The following is a 16656-nucleotide window of genomic DNA, read 5'->3' on the forward strand; positions in this document are numbered from 1 at the left end:
GACATTTGTCAAAACCCTTTTTAGAAAAGAAGTAATAAATGGCACAAGGCATGATTAAGCGCCACTCTTACCACAGAACTGACACCAGCACAGGGCCTCTGCTTCAGATTGCAGGCTAACTTTCCAGCTTTTTATGCTCTTACTGAAAATACTTAATGAATAAGGAGCAGAAGACATGCACAAGATCTTCAAGTGAATACACCATGATTTCCACCAGCTTTAATTACTGTTTCTCCCTTAGTTTAAAATACTAAGGAAGCTTGTGAGGTATTCCCTATATTCCCATTACTATAGCATACGAAGTGTGCAGAGAACTGCTTTTCACCAGCAGATCTCCACAAATAATGCTGGAGAATTCCTAGATAAGTGCTACATGATTTATCTCCACACGTTCTATGAACACTTCAGCCAGATGCCGAGTCTGCCAAATAGCTGCAGTATATTCAAACCAGTGTGATGTATTTGATTCAATTGCAATTGTTATGCATGTAGTAGAGAAGACAACGTAGCTCTGCAGATCTCAGCAGAGGGGACCACAACACTGATGGTATTAATAAGAAGTCCAGAGGCAGAAAAGTGTATTTCTACCATTCATATTCTTCTCACCCTTTTGGCCTGCTCAAGTTGCTCAGAGAGCTCTTCCAGGGCAGTAGCGTGCCTCTGCCTGATTTCCTGGATCTGTGCTTCATGGTTTTTGGTTTCCTCTTCAATTGCTTTCTTGAGTTCAGCCACCTCCTGCTCGCGCTTTGTCCTACAGGAAGAATCACAGGTTATCAAAGTCAGCATTTCAGTGTTTTATGAATTTAGGGTGAATTTTAATGGTGCCTTTTTACACAGACGTGGTCCTACCTCAGTTCCTGCTGGGCTGCAGTGGTATCCAGTGTATCTTCCAGTTCAGTTTTTAAAGCCTCCAGCTCTTCACTTAAATCTCTTTTCTGCTTTTCCGCCTTGTTGCGCGATGCCTTCTCTGACTCCAGATCCTCCTGCAGCTCTGCGATCTGCGCCTGCAGCTCCCTTATCACCTTCAGTGCATTGTTTTTCTGAACTGCTTCTTCATCCCCTCTGTTGAGCAGGGGCACAACAGTCAGCATCGCATAGCTTCAAATCTGTTCTCGGAACAGTCTGACATTATGTAAGCTACGTACAGAAATGATACCTTAACTTTTCCATTAGAATAAAACAGACCTTCTAAAACTCCATAAGTAGAAAACCACTTCTGTTATTGTCAAGATCCCAACAAGCAGAGTGCTCCAAAATACAAAAGGCATTGAGCTTGTATCCTAACATGGGACTGCAAGGCTGCCACACCGATCTTCAGAGCATCACAGAGTGGTTTAGGCTGGAAGGGACCTTAAAGCTCACCCAGCTCCAGCCCCCTGCCACAGACAGGGACACCTTCCACTAGAGCAGCTTGCTCCAAGCCCCATCTAACCTTGATCACCTTGATGCTGACAGACTTGGCAGGCATTATCTTGATAGTGTCTATCCCACCCAATCACTGAACACACTCTACTAAGAAGGTTCATTGAGAATTCCGTATTTTCCCCTCCTAAGGCTGAACCTCTGGAGACCAAGAACAGCTTCCAGAATGCAAACACTATCATACCCTGGTGAAACTTCACTTTTTGGCAGCTTGTCAGCCCAAGGATGCCAATAAAACATTGAATTGGGTTTTTTTTACCATGTCTACACACAGCACAGGTGTCTAGAGATGCTAAACATGAACTGGCTCCTGCTTTAACATGCCCAGTTCTGGATGTCTGTATTAACTGGAACTCTGTCTGGGAAGGCAGGTTTCTATCGCACTTCTGCAGCTCTAAGCACCGTCGCGCTCTGACCTCGCAAGAGCAGCCTGCAGCTCTTCCTCTTTCTTGGCCAGCTGGATCTTCAGCTCTTCAATCTGGGCTTGCAGCTCAGCTATTTGGTCCTGTAGGTCTGTCGTTTCACCATCAAGTTTTCTTTTAGCTTTTTCTAACTCCTGACGGGTCTTCTCCTCCTTTTTTAAGCGCTCTAAGGAAACACAGAACGATGGTTAGATGGCATTTTTAATCTTGTCATCCTCAGAAGGTTTGGGGACACGGCCATGGGCTGGCAGGAAGGGTGGGAAGTTTCATTTCTACTGTGTCAATTCCTTCTGCAGGCTGCAGCTGGAAGGCTGATGAAACATGAAATAGCGAAGTAGAACCGCATGGTTTAGACAGAAAGTCAGTGACTGGAGAAACAAGTTTGAAATAAGGGAATCAAACATAACCTCAACCTGATAGAAAATAAGGAGTGGGATCTAACAGACAGTTTGAGCTGCTAGGCCAGAGAATCACAGACATCACTGTTCAAAAATGAAGACCAGCTACAGACTGGAAAAAGTGATGGCTTGCACAGCTTTGGAAGGGCAAGGCCAGACTCCAACAGGCCTACTGGAAAACACTATAGCTGAAAGAAAACTTGGATAAACCCTTTTTGCAAGTATCTGTGCCACTAACACACATCCCATCAACGCTTAAGCAAGACTTTACAACCCCGACAGCCTCCAGTAACGTACTTGTGCAGCTGAGATACTCCTGCCCTGAGGTATTGCTTTGTGAAAACCATCCTGTTATCAGGGCCACAGCAAGAAGACACATCCGGCTGCTCTGCCTGCTGTTGACTTGAGGCAGCTCCTGGCTGCACAGTTTACAGCCAGCTAATGACCAGGTATGGAACGTAGTTAAGGCACAGGGAGGTTTGCTTAGCATAGCATTAGCACAATTCTAAGTGCATTAGCATCAACCGAAGTTATTGCACTTGTTCAATACTTTGTGGGTCCTCAGTGCAGAGATTTACCCTTCTTGAACCTGCTACTGGATCAGGACATCTTCTACATAGAAAGGGAGCCATGGTCAAGAACCATCTCCTCGAGCCGCCCAGGACTAATGGGGATTTTCCAGACAATCTAAAGTAACACTGGTTTTCCCTGAACAGTTCCTCATTCAAAGAGAAAAACCAGCACTTTTCCCTCTGTTTTTCCATTATATCCCTGGGCAGTGAGAGGACAGTGTCGTCAGTCCCGATTTTGTAATTGAGAAAGTTCACAATAAATTGAATTAGATTCTTTTCTTCAAGTGTCAGTGCCTAGCAGTGCCAAGACCCTTGCAGAGACCTTAATGGCTTCTTTGAATCATGCCCAAGAGTAAATATCATTTTACTGTGCTTTACTGGCCAAGAAATTGCATGCTTTATATTTAAGCTTTAATTTCCATTTCTAAGGTCATCAGGCTTGGCATGGCACCATAACCAAACACATCTGTCAAGTATCTTCAGAGAAACACTAGCCCTGCTTTAAGCATCCACCTACTCGAGCATTATTTTCCAGTGAGTAAAGCTGAATTATGACCATTTTAAGGTCTCTGAATACGATTTATAAAGAAAAGGTACATCAATCTCCTGCTTTCCCTGTTAGTTCAATACCTTCCTACACAGATAAGATTAAAGTTTGGTATTCTTCCATAAGCACATCAGTTTTAAAATATGTAGCAGGACAGGCCATAATACAGTAAAGAAAACACCATTTCCAAATTAGGGCACAGAGAGCAACTTTGCCTTATATTTTGCAACTCTGATTTGGCACTTTAATGTTGCACAATAGCTAACTATTTACAGCCGTAAGTAATTTAAGAAAGCATCAAATCAAGAAAGGTTACATATAGGGCTGGAAATAATTGCCAGAGAAATGAAGCCTTTTTAGAAAAACAAAGCATTTAAACAAAAAGCAAATTAATTCAGGTTGGCGGATTCAGAAAATCTTGGAAGCCTAATGAGGGCCTAGGAACACTCTTCCAGAAATAGGTTGTTCTGACGTGTTATTATAGGAAAATGTAGCAACTTAGGATCATGGAATGGCTTGGGTTGGAAGGGTCCTTAGAGATCATCCAGTTCCAACCCCTGCCACGGGCAGGGACTCCCTCCATTAGAGCAGACTGCTCCAAGCCCAATCCAAACTGGACTTGAACACTGCCAGGGATGGAGCATTCACAACTTCTCTTCTCCAGGCTGAACAGCCCCAATGTTCTCAGCCTGTCTTTGTATAGGAGGTACTCCAGACCCTGATCATCCTCGTGGCCTCCTCTGGACTTGATCTGACAGCTCCGTGTCCTTCTTATGTTTGGGATACCAAGTGGGGTTCCCAAGAGAGGGATGTTTTACCATGGTACAAGGGATGCCTGCACCTACATGAACTTCCCAGTGCCTCTAAAATGAAATGGATGCTCAGAAATAAAAACCTAACAAGTTAAAGATGGGAAGGACTGAGCAGCCAGACACAACAAGGCTTGCAAGTGACACGAATTTCTTTCAAGCTTTAGATAAAAATAACAGCTATTAAGGTATAAGGTTACACTGAGCAAACTGGACCAGATGCTGCATACATTGTACTAAGTGCTCCACTTATCTCTAGCACCGTGTCCAAGCTGTTAATAGGCAAATATAAGAACAAACCTTCCAAATCAGTGATCATCATTTCCTGCTTGTTCTTGAGTTTGGCCAAGTTTTTGGCCTTTTCTTCTTCTTCAGCCAGCTGAGAAGTACATTCAGCAATGCGATCCTCCATCAGCTTCTTTTCCTAGTTAGGAGAAAGGGAGAAAGGGCAACTCTGAAACACAGTTTGCAGAGTCACTAAAAGCAGCACAAAAACCTCAATATATAAAAAACCATAGAGAGGTCCCACACAGCACATATCATACAGGTTTTATTTCAAATGACTGGCCTGTCAACAGTAAGGATCAACTGGCATAGTACAGAAACATGAACATTTGTTTTGCCAGAAAGGGAGACTGGGGATTTAACACACAGGGGCCTGGGTTAGGAGAGCATCTCCTCCACAGCTTTGGAAATCTGTTTGCAGAGAACAACTGTAGCTGTGAAAGACACTGGCTCCTGTTCTTCCATTTTAAGACTCATGGAACTGGAAAGAATACAGGACAAACACCTCCCTTTTGAAGGCCAGTTCCAAGGAACTTCTTAAGCATCTCAGATTCAACCTCTTCAAACCCCACAAGTCTTCAGGCCCAAACTTGACAGATAATGTAACAGCAGGCTCCAATATTCTGAGAGCCGTCACTTGGCCCTCCTACCACTTCTGTGCAGGGTCCCCACCATGCACTGCTCTCACCTTCACAAACTTGGAATTTTGGTCCTCCAGCAGCAGGATCTCTTCCTCCATCTTCTTGATCTTCGCTTCAGCTGTCACTTTCTCAAGCTGCAGCTTCTGCCGAGCTCCCTCCTCCTCATCGAGCTGCTCCTCCAGGTCCTGGGAAGGAAGGCAATTGCATCTGGGTTGGTTTTTCACTTGTATTAGTTTTGTTTCCAACTCGGTGCAAAGATGTATTATTTTCAAAAGCCACCTGCCCAAACCAGCACTGAAAATGCAATTGCTTTGTTAGATTCCTTTATAGTAGCATTGAAATGGTAATGAAATTAAGGCCATGTGATACACATGGAATTTCTTATGCTCTGTATTCCAGCCAAAGCTGAACTATGCTGTCTAGGAAACATACAGTCACTTCACCACTCCTTCACCTTTCTAGTTCTGAACATTCCACTTAATAACAACCATTAACAGTTCAGGCTTTATGTCACAGACTTTGTAGCATCCTGCATCTGAATAGGGCATCTGGTGTAGAAGGGCAAGTATCTACAAAGAGACACCAGAGGAAACAGACCTCCTGATTTCACTATGAAACTAGATCTCAGTGCTACAGCTGAAACGGTTCAGATATTGACACAGGTACCTAGATATGACCACAAAAGCAGTAAGTAATGCTTCTATTCATTTGTGATTTTAAATAAGATTCTTAGCCGCACATTAATGGACATTTATTAAAAGGCATCAAGAGCTGTGATGTGAGGTTTATTTCCCCTTCAAGTACCTTGAATATCCTGAAAGACAGAGAAGTTCTGATATTCTTTTCCAAAGCCCCCGTAATTCAAAAGGAAGCATCTAAATCAGCTGGTTTTCACTCAAAAAACCCCAACCCAAAACCTCAAAGCAAAACCAAGTAACTCAGAGGAGACAAAACTGTTTTAGTTTCATAAAAGTCAAAGAACAAATACTCTTTATGGTATTCACTGGGTTTCAGTCAAAAAGGACATTTGTCCCCTAAGTGCCATCATCCCATCAGTCTTCATTTCCACAGGGAAGCCCCAGGCAGTCATTCCCAGTTCCTGCCCACTCTAAGTGCTTGCTACCTTTAGTGCTGTACCTACACACACCATCAAGCAGCATACCTGGATATGGCCCTGCATTTTCTTTTTCTCATTCTGCAATATCTGGTTTCTTTCCTCTTCCTCCTCAACCCTGGACTCCAAATCATGGAGAATTTCTTCCAGCTCTTGTTTTTTGGCAGCCAAGCGAGCCCTCATCTCCTCAGCTTCCGCAAAGAGCTCGGTCTCAGCCTGTAGCTGCTCTGCAAGAATGTTCTTCTCTTCTAGAAGCTGCAAATAGACACAAAAGGTAGTAAAGCAGTAAAAAACAACATTTCAAAGTCTCTCATAATACACATGACAACTATAAAGTTACTTCAAGGCCAAGTTCTGATCCAATTCTTGCCTCCCTGGGTAACATCCAAACTGAAAGGTTTCTAGCAGAGGGCTTTAGAAGACACCAGCTTTTGCAGTAGCACTACAGCAGCATTCACTCAGTTGGCCCCCACTTAAGGAACAAATCCCACTGCACCTACTCCACCTGGCCTGCACTGCCAGCAACAGAAAGGTGAGGGAAGTGCCTGTTTCCTGGCCTGTTCCTCACACTCATCCCTCCATGGTGGCAGGGCAGTGCCAGGGGAATCTGGGCTGACACTGGCACTGGGAGTCACTGGAACAGAACTGGACCACATCACTACCTGCTGTGTAAACTTGACAACAGAACAGTTCCAGTTGGAAGGGACCTACAACAATCATCTAGTCCAACTGTCTGACCACGCTGAGGCTGACCTACAGTTAAAGCATGTTATCAAGGCCATTGCTCAAATGCCTCAAACACAGGCTCAGGGCATCGACCGCCTCTCTAGGAAATCTGTACCAGTGTTTGCTCAACCTCTTGGATAAAGAAATGTTTCCTAATGGTGTGAACTTCCCTCAGTGCACCTTTGAACCATTCCTACATGTCCTGTCTTGGGATCCCCAGGAGAAGAGATCAACACTTCCCTCTCCACTTCCCCTCCTCAGGAAGCTGTAGGGAACAATGAAGCCGCCCCTCAGCCTCCTCTTCTGCAAGCTAAGACAAACCCAGGGTCCTTAGACACTCCCAACAGGCCATGCCTTCCAGCAAGACCAACAGGAACTGATGCTCTCCCTTTAGATATCCATTCCAGTTCTATCAGGTCTCAAAATCACCATAGTGATATACACGTCTATATCTATGACACTCATCTCTTGACATCAATGTTAATCATCACCACAAATCCATTTTCAATTTTATCCAATAATCTGGTTTGTGTTGGAAGAGCCATTAAAGCTCCTCCAGCTCCAACCCCTGCCATGGGCAGGGAACCCTTCCACTAGAGCAGCTTGCTCCAAGCCCCTGTGTCCAACCTGCCCTTGAACACTGCCAGGGATGGGGCAGCCACAGCTTCTCTGGGCATCCTGTGCCAGCGCCTCAGCACCCTCACAGGGAAGAGCTTCTGCCTGTCACCTAGATCTAGTTTGGTTAACATGATGTTCCTTCACTCCTTAAGGAACAGCTCCTGCTGCATCTTCCTTTTCCAGATTTTAGCTGAGTGTGAAAGGAGTTAACTTGTCTGACTCTCAGTGCTTGTGCTCACGTCTCCCCAACATGCCTCCCTCACATGGGATATAGTGCAATTCACATTCTAGACATCAAAAGCTGATCTTGGACACAAACCTGTTGGTGTTTCCTTTCCATTTCCTCAAGTTCTGCCTCCACTTTTGTCTGCTTTTCTTTCACCTTCATTAGCTCCTCGTCCTTGGCTTGAAGTTCTTCTTCTTGACGAGTGACCTGAAGAAGAGGCTTCACCTGTAAAGATTTGCAAAGAAGAAGTGAGAACCTGCATTCACCTATTTCCAAAAGTCCAAGGAAGTCCTAGAATGTAACAAACCTTTGTGAAGACTCTCCACCACTGCCAGTGCCTGAGCTTTAAATATGCAGCGCAATTCCTCTGCAGGATTTTCAGTGCACTCAGTTGCTGCTGTTTCTTTGCAAAGGCCCTGCAGAGAGAAAGAGCAAAACATTTTGTGTTAAAGACAGCTGATCATCTGTCTGTGCTGTTTCTTTTCAGGCTACCCAATCCTAGAACACTTGCAGACCATAAACAGGCATATTTTTAACTTTCAGTGACTATACTGATTTATGAGTACTCATTCCTCACATGAAGAGGTAAAGCAAGAGCTGGATTCACAAGTTTCAAAGCAAAAAGAACAAATGCTATTTGCTCTTAACTCTTCAGAGACTTTTTTGTTCAAAAGGTAAAATCAGGCTGGATTAGACACTGAACTGTCTTTAACTTCAAAACAGCAGCTTTCCTGAATGCTTCTAAGAACCTCCAGTGGAGCAGGGGAGAGACTTTTTTACAGCCATACTGTAAACCCCTGCATGAGTCAAAGGCAGGATTAAGGAAAGGAGAAGATATCGTTAAGGAAGGAAGATACAAATTCCTCTAACACCTGGATACAACGACAGGCAACGCACTTTAAGACAATCTCTCCTGAAATGGAAGTTTCAGTGCATAGCTCCCTATCAGAGAGACTTCAGAAAGACCAAAAGAAGACCAAGTCATAAGAGCACACGTACTTCCTAGCCAGGTATCCTCTACAGACTGCCTGGAAGAAGATGATGATGTCCGTGATCTTCAGGTCTCGTTCTTCTTCTAAGTGTGCCAAGACACCAGCTCGGAAAAAGATCTTGCTCTGTCCAATTCTGTATAAGTTGGGGTCCAGCTCTAAGGCTCTGATCTAAGAAGAGAGGCAAGCACAGTGATTTTACATCAAGAAAAGGACAATTTTTCTTTCAAACTTTCAACATTTTAACAATATTTAGGTATAAACACTCACCATACGCTCACAGGCTTGTTTCCCATCCATAAACCCCTTTGGAATTGCATTGGGAGTAAGGATCTCATACCTTTAAGTCAAATGAAAAAAACACCTTTACATTCAACAATAAGCTATATGATCATAAACCCATGAAGCTACAGTCACCAGAGCCAGAGCTGAGAAATTTCTCCAGAGAGCTTTTCCAGCAATCCAAGTGAGATTGTTTCCTTTCCCTACTGTCTTCAGAATAAACTTGTAGTACTTAATTGCTTCCAAGTTAACTGCCTCAAGACACACATGGTCACAGAATCACAGAATGGTTTGGGTTGGAAGGGACCTTCAAAGCTCATCCACTCCAAACTCACTTCAATGAGCAGGGACATCTACAATTAGATCAGGTTGCCCAGAACCACATCCATCCTGGCCTGGAATATCCCCAGGGATGAAGCATCCACCACCTCTCTGGGCAACCTACAGGATTTTCTTCCAGTTGTGCTGGGGAAGGGGCAGGGGTTGTCTTCAATTGCTGAACAAGGAACTTTATCTCATAAAAAATCAACAGCGTTCCTGCTGTTACCTCTGTCTGAACTCCTGGAACACTATCCTGTTTGGAAATCCTTGTCGGCAAATCCTTATTCCTTCCAAAACACCGTTGCAACGAAGTTGATCTAGAACCAGATGTGGATCCAATTTTCCAGCCTGGACCAACAAAACAAGCACACGACTTTCAGTCTTTAAATTTGTACAAATGAAAACGTGCGGTGGAAGTTTTTTCAGGCTTCCCTCTACAGAGTCAGCTGTTTAAGTAAGGGGATATGCAGGGAATACTGGGATATCTGATCAGTGTGGAAACCTTATGAAGCCTGGCTTCTGATTGCAAGGGGAAGACGTGGACAGCATGCATCACATAACCTGGATGTGAAGCCCAGAATAAAGAATTAGAGGAGCGGTCTGTAGTACATACCCTCTTCTCATGATTTGGAATGATGCAGCGGACAAAATTGGGATTAGTGTTTCGGAGCGTTGCCATCAGCTTGGTGAGAGACTCTTTGTACAGCTGGCCAACGGTGCGGAACATGCCCTTCTTGGTCTTGTACGCAGAGCCAAAAGCGGTCTCTGTTATTCCAGTGACCTGATCCAGACCCACAATACGATCCACTGGGAAGGAGAAGAGAATGAAGTGGACTTCAGTGTTTGTCAGGTATAAAGAGGGGCCGAAAGGGGAGCAATAGTGCAGCAGCAGAAGCTTTGCAGAACACACGGCGGAAGGTGCCGTCGGAAGGCAAAGCAGTCAGCACGCACCGGGAATGCTGCGCGGAAGCAGGGGAACCAAAGCCACAAACTTACACAGCGGAGTAGTGTAGCTTTAGTAGGTACAGAGTAAAATATCCAGCTCTTTACTTGCAGTTCTACATGACCAGTAAAGCCTTTTCCTTATTCTGAGGGGATTGAAAGCTGCCTGGAAACTGGTGATTCTTTGCATTCTTACAATGCAAAGTATTTCTGGGTGGGACATTAGGAATTAGACATCTGTGCATATTAAAATAAAGAGTCACAGGAATTAGATTAAATCTGAGTTTCACTGAATATTCAAATCTGGTTTGAAAGCATAAATATATAAGGAAGAGTTGGAAATAGTGTTATTTCAGTGACAAGAGGGGGAAAACCATCTGCCAGACTTCTGCTAATTTGCTCTTTGGAAGAATTCCTCCAAGTTTCATATGCAACTGCAAAGATCTCTCTAGCTAGAAGACAAGATTCAAGCCAGGAAAACTACTGTGAAGGTGTGGTAAAGCATCCAAAGAAAGGTTTTTCTTTGATTTTGGGGAACATTTTGGGTAAGGATCTCTCTGGTTTCTTCTTCAGAAGCACAAGTTAGAAACCTGACTGCCTTCACTAGCATCTATAGGCCAAACCCATGAATGTGACTCCATGTGCATGTCAACAGTTACTTAAACAGCTCAATAAAAAAGAAAACTCACAGGTGGTTGGACACCTTAATAGCTATAGTTGGTACTTCTTAGTATTGAGCAAGTATACAACACGTATTGGCTCTCCAGGAAATGCAAGCTGGCCAGCTAGAAACCAGCAGCTGTATGTGTGCTACAATCTCTGTGATCTTCAAATTCATTCAAACCAAAGTAGAGGGAATTCTGCTTTGCTACCAGAATTAGTTTTGTATATGACAAAGAAGTGACAATATCTTATTTCACACTTGTGCTCAACTGGTTTTCAAAGGTCAATTAAAAAAGGGAATTGTCAAAGCAGAAAAATACAGGGCACCGAGTTTGAATAATGACTTGTAAGTCTAGAAGATAGCACAGAGCAAAGTCCAGATCCTCCACACGGCTTTGGACACAAGAATCTGAGCAGCTTATTGAAGTTAGGAGACTAAGAAGGTGCTAAGTTGCTCATAACATCATATCCCAACCATTTACTTCAAAGCAGACTCCATTCTAAATCAGAAATGGGACAGAGATAACTGGGAATCAGTCTCACAAAGGATGAACAGAACACCACCAGTGACTGGACACTATGCAGCTCACGTCTGGCCACCTGCTTTTTAAGAGTATCTGACAATTGCACGTATTCAGTTTTCCTCTCCTCTGCCTCCAACTCAAAGATGGTTACTTATATTTCAAAGAGGATTATTCAAGTTCAATGCAAGTTTTCCCCATAGGGGAAGCACAGCAGTCACTAAACAGTGCAACTGGACAACCCTCCATTGGCCAAAGCCTCTCCTACTTCCTTTAGGAAACCCCACTAGCTTCCTTAAGTACGTGATGAACGCTGAGTAGTCAAGATAAACTTCAGTAAAGATGGAAAGTCTGAAGGCACAACCTTCCCACACACACGTTCCTAAAGCTGGGGACAGGAATACAAGAAGGATGAGGAAGAGGTTGGATAAAACATTTAAAGCGTCTTTAAACAGACATTCTAAGTGGATTTGTTGGTTCCCTGATGCCTCAGAAAACACGTGCAGCTTCTACAAAGGGAAACAGCAAAATCAGAAAGGGTTTTTAAGTAAAATAACAATTTCAACAAGTCTGGAAGAAGCTTATTTCACTTACTACTCCCACTATAACTGCAGAACTCATTCGTACACTTCAATACATCCTTCAGCTCTCCTACCCTATTGCACATTTTACAATGTTCCAGTGTTTTGTCAATGTTGGACTGCAGAAAGAAGCTTGATAGTGTCACAAAGCTTACACATTCTCTCAAATGCTTGGAGCTACCAGAATTGTCACTTAAGATGCAATTCTACATCTCAATGGAACTTGGAAGCAACAAACCTTTTTATCTGCAATGCTTCAATGCAATGCATAAAATACAGATGCTATATGTATGCAGCAGCAATAGGTATGCACTCGAAGGCCACCTGCCTGGTGGAGGTATACCTAAATTCAGCATGAAATGAGAAGTTCATGCAAGCCTACGAGCAAAAATGGCTTTCCTGTAGGGACGACAGCCCTGCCTTTGGTTGGCCTACTGTTTTTATATCCATTCACCTGGTGGCTCATGAAGACCAGTAATACTGTCATAGAAACAGGCTCTCTGAATATTCTGAATCTCTAAGGCAGAGAAACAGCAAAAACAGAAAGACAGAAGAGCAGATACACAAGACACTTCAGTTAGTATACACAACAGGTTTATCAATTGCAAACAGACTTAACTGTGCTACAAAAGCCACAACATATCCCATGCACATTACAACTGTCTGTGAAGCAGGTTTGGAATATCTGAACCAAAACAGTTTGCTTCTGTGTGTACTCAAAAGGAATGGAGCAGGTCCACAACCAAAAAGTTCTTTATATATTCCTTAAAGCTGCTCCCTGTAGCTGAACCAAGCAGAGGGAAACTCAGTATTAACCTACAGCATCATCTATATCACAAGCTTAATTTCCCTCCTCAAATAAGAAACTCCAGGATTTATATACTGTGACAAGGAAACACACTCAATATCCTGTGACGTTAAAATCAGAAACGTCCCTGCTAAATACTTGGCTATTTCTCCTTCTTGGAGTATTTGGTACTTTTAAGCTGGTGTGCAGGAAGACCAGCTAACCATCAGCTCCCAGTTCAGATAGGAATACGTGGCATTTGGTTTTACTGCACAGTATCTAAGCACTAGTATGGCTGTTAATGAGTTTTTTAATTTAGGAGATGCACATTCCCAGGATATCACCCCCCACTGCACATAAAACAACTGCTGACAGAAGCCAACATTTGAGTAGCAGCAAGAAGCACTAGAGCTGCCTACACTCAAGACACCACTGCAGCAAGTCCAGCTACAAGTTGTGGACAAGATTCTACATGAAGTTTGACACAGGGCAACAAGTCATAAGTGAATATCAGTTCAAATAATGACCATGGAAAGCAGCTACTCAGAAATGGTACATGTGCGAGGGACTGCAGGTGCAATCCAGCTTCCTTGTACTTTTGGTGCTGAACAACAGAGAAAACGCTGTAGGTATTTACAGTGTAGAGGTGGAGGGTGAGAAGGGAACAGGCAAAAAACCCCAACACAACAACCTCATCAAGCAAAGTAAAACTGACTGACGACATGTGTGTGCTCAGAGCATGAGCTCTTACCATCCTTCCAAAGCTCTGCAACAAACTTGTCAGAAGACTGGTGCAAAAGTGTAGCCACGTTGTCGTTGAGGGGGTCCATGTTCTTCATCAGCCACTCATCTGCCTTGTAGTCTACCTGTGGAGCAGCCAAGGGGCATGTGAGCAGAGGCACCACATCAGCTGCAGGCTCTGACTCAACAGCAGCAAAAGAAAGCTTTCAGAAAACTACACTGATGTTTTCCTCCTAGTCTCTTCTTGATGCTCATTTCCTGTGAGTTGTGCCTCCTCAGAACAGCTCAAAGAACCACAGAAAGTTAGTATTCTTTTCAAAGACCAAACAGGCATTTTAGAATCATAGAATCTCAGAGTGATTTGGGCTGGAAAGGACCTCAATGTCATCCAGGTCCAACCCCTGCCACGGGCAGGGACACCTTCCACTAGAGCAGCTTGCTCCAAGCCCTGTGTCCAACCTGCCCTTGAACACTGCCAGGGATGGGGCAGCCACAGCTTCTCTGGGCACCCTGTGCCAGCGCCTCAGCACCCTCACAGGGAAGAGCTTCTGCCTTAGATCTAACCTGAACTTCCCCTGTTTCACTTTGAACCCATCACCCCTTGTCCTGTCGCTCCAGTCCCTGATGAAGAGCTCCCCTCCAGCACCCTTGTAGCCCCCTTCACACACTGGAAGCTGCTCTGAGGTCTCCACGCAGCTTCTCTTCTCCAGGCTGAACAGCCCCAGTGTTCTCAGCCTGTCTTTGTATGGGAGGTGCTCCAGCCCTTTATCATCCTTGTGGTTTCTTAAAAATTCAGGAGTCTGGATTTTCGCTTACCAATAGCTGTTACATTCTAGTGCCACTGCCAAAACAAGGCTTCCCTGGTCAGTGCGATGATGTAAAAAGAACTCTAGTATAGATCCTAATTCCTTTAAATGACTAGAGAGTAAATGGAGGATGTGCTACAGCATGAATCAGTTTAATTTCACTGTAGCAGTTGTACTTCAACACCTTGTTCTATAAAGAAAGCAAACAAAGCTCTTATCTTGAAAGAACCCATTCTGTGGTCTGCAATTAAACCATAGCTCAGCAGCTGAGAACTCAACGACACCAACGTGGGTTTCATCCCAACCCAAAAGAGAATCCTAAAAATCCCCCAAGTCCAACAAATCCTCTGTAGAGACAACTATGGTTTTGCTTCAACTAAACTCGGAGGTTTCTATTTTTAAATAAGGGCTTTGCAAGGAAAACATTTAAACGCTTCCAACATCCAAAACCAAATCGGATCATTATCTTAGGTCTTCTTGCAGGAAAAACTGTTTTACAAACGATTCCAGTTTTGAAGGAACACACATTCCTGCAGAAATAATCAACGCCTCTGTCAGAGGGGGCCATGGGGTGCTGGTATTCCAGAAACACCCACACTCGGGTGGCACCAGTCAGCCCTTCCTCAGAACAGCCACTCCCAGCAGCCAGGCACAAGCTGCTTTACTTCATTTTGATTACCTAAAGGTAACTGAGTATTAAGTGCAATAACAGGGACGATTTCATTATTAATAAGTACCTGTTTTAAGTACTGATACAACAAAATGGATCACAGAATCCCAGACTCGTTTGGGTTGGAAGGGACCTTAGAGATCATCCAGTTTCAACCCCTGCCACAGGCAGGGACACCTTCCACTGGAGCAGCTTGCTCCAAGCCCCTGTGTCCAACCTGCCCTTGAACACTGCCACGGATGGGGCAGCCACAGCTTCTCTGGGCACCCTGTGCCAGCGCCTCAGCACCCTCCCAGGGAAGAGCTTCTGCCTAAGAGCTCATCTCAGTCTCCCCTCGGGCAGGTTAAAGCCATTCCCCTTGGCCTGTCCCTACATCCCTTGTCCCAAGCCCCTCTCCAGCTTTCCTGCAGCCCCTTCAGGCACTGGAGCTGCTCTCAGGTCTCCCCTTCAGGAGCCTTCTCTTCTCCAGGCTGACCCAGCCCAGCTCTCTCAGCCTGGCTCCAGAGCAGAGCTGCTCCAGCCCTCGCAGCAGCTTCATGGGCTCCACATCCCTCTTGTGTTGGGGGCTCCAGAGCTGATCATTTCTTTATGTCAACTTTTGCCATAGGTATCTACTGGGCACCACTGACACCATCCAATAGGTAACAAGCCATTATTCCTTGAATGAAAATTAAAGGATAGCTCTTACTCAGTTCACACAACTGTTTCTCCTACAGAACAGGGCAAAAATTGGTGCTACCATTAAGGTTTAACTCTTTAGGAAAAGAATTATATAGCACAGCCCTACAGAACAGACCTGGTGATAGTGAAGGATCCAACAAACACAGAAACTGCTGTTATTTCATGGGCCTGTTCACAATGCACCTGAGCTCTGCTCCCCTCAGCAGGAAACTAAAGACTGAAGTAAGAGTAAGAATGAAAAGTTATCAGCTTACCTACATGAGGGGATTTACAGAAAGTCTTATGGGAATTGAGGATATAGAGTGTAGATGGTACTTGACACAGCTCTGCATCAAGCGATACCATCAACTTGTCACAAAGGTAGTCAGAAGAGATTCATTTCTATAGTCCTGAAAAAAAATCCTCACCTGTACAACCTAAGGACAAAGTTAAAGGAAACTGAAATATTTGCTTAATTTTATAGCAAATTCTAGTTTCCAGTTTTATTTGGTAACAAAAGTTCCATCCAAACTCTTCGGAATTTGTCCAAGAAAACTGAACAAGGCCACCACCTGCACAAGTAGCTACAGCAGGTAGCTCTAGTGCTTTCTCCAAAGCAAGTATTTCACATTTAGCCCTTACCTTCCCTGCATAGTGAATAATGCAGAAGTCTGCTTTGTCCTTCAGCTGTCTTGGCTTTTGGAACTTGGAGTGGGTTCCTTGCTCTTGGACCAGTTTTTCAACAAATGTCTTGTCAGTAGCTTTAGGGAACCAGCATTCCTCATCCAGTAATGCTAACACACCAGGAGGATTTGCCTGAAATTCAGGGGGATTTTATCTGTGTTAATATTTTCTCTACATATACTTCAATATGTCAGTATTTAGAACACACCATTCAATACCACAATGAGAA

At 44.1% G+C, this 16656-nt stretch overlaps 1 protein-coding gene across 4 annotated transcripts in view; it reads right to left on the reverse strand.

The window, feature by feature from the left end:
• The window catches only part of MYH10 (myosin heavy chain 10), a 273556-nt gene that overhangs the window by 12550 nt on the left and 244350 nt on the right, over positions 1 to 16656 (reverse strand). For 2 of the 4 annotated variants that reach the window (XM_061461946.1, XM_061461945.1), the window contains 15 exons: positions 16386 to 16559; positions 13618 to 13732; positions 12534 to 12596; positions 9986 to 10179; positions 9599 to 9720; positions 9040 to 9109; positions 8780 to 8940; positions 8088 to 8196; positions 7874 to 8005; positions 6259 to 6465; positions 5144 to 5281; positions 4471 to 4594; positions 1839 to 2010; positions 850 to 1062; positions 607 to 751 (listed from right to left, as the gene is read on the reverse strand). In XM_061461946.1, the coding sequence (XP_061317930.1) occupies positions 607 to 751; positions 850 to 1062; positions 1839 to 2010; positions 4471 to 4594; positions 5144 to 5281; positions 6259 to 6465; positions 7874 to 8005; positions 8088 to 8196; positions 8780 to 8940; positions 9040 to 9109; positions 9599 to 9720; positions 9986 to 10179; positions 12534 to 12596; positions 13618 to 13732; positions 16386 to 16559 (2139 nt within the window). The remainder of the gene's footprint in view (positions 1 to 606; positions 752 to 849; positions 1063 to 1838; positions 2011 to 4470; positions 4595 to 5143; positions 5282 to 6258; positions 6466 to 7873; positions 8006 to 8087; positions 8197 to 8779; positions 8941 to 9039; positions 9110 to 9598; positions 9721 to 9985; positions 10180 to 12533; positions 12597 to 13617; positions 13733 to 16385; positions 16560 to 16656) is intronic. The other 2 variants (XM_061461948.1, XM_061461947.1) reach the window with 1 other exon arrangement.

This window comes from Pezoporus flaviventris, unplaced genomic scaffold (genome assembly GCF_033815535.1).
Source record: "Pezoporus flaviventris isolate CSIRO_AGI_PZ_B2104156 unplaced genomic scaffold, CSIRO_AGI_Pfla_v1 ptg000034l, whole genome shotgun sequence".
Taxonomy (NCBI): domain Eukaryota; kingdom Metazoa; phylum Chordata; class Aves; order Psittaciformes; family Psittacidae; genus Pezoporus; species Pezoporus flaviventris.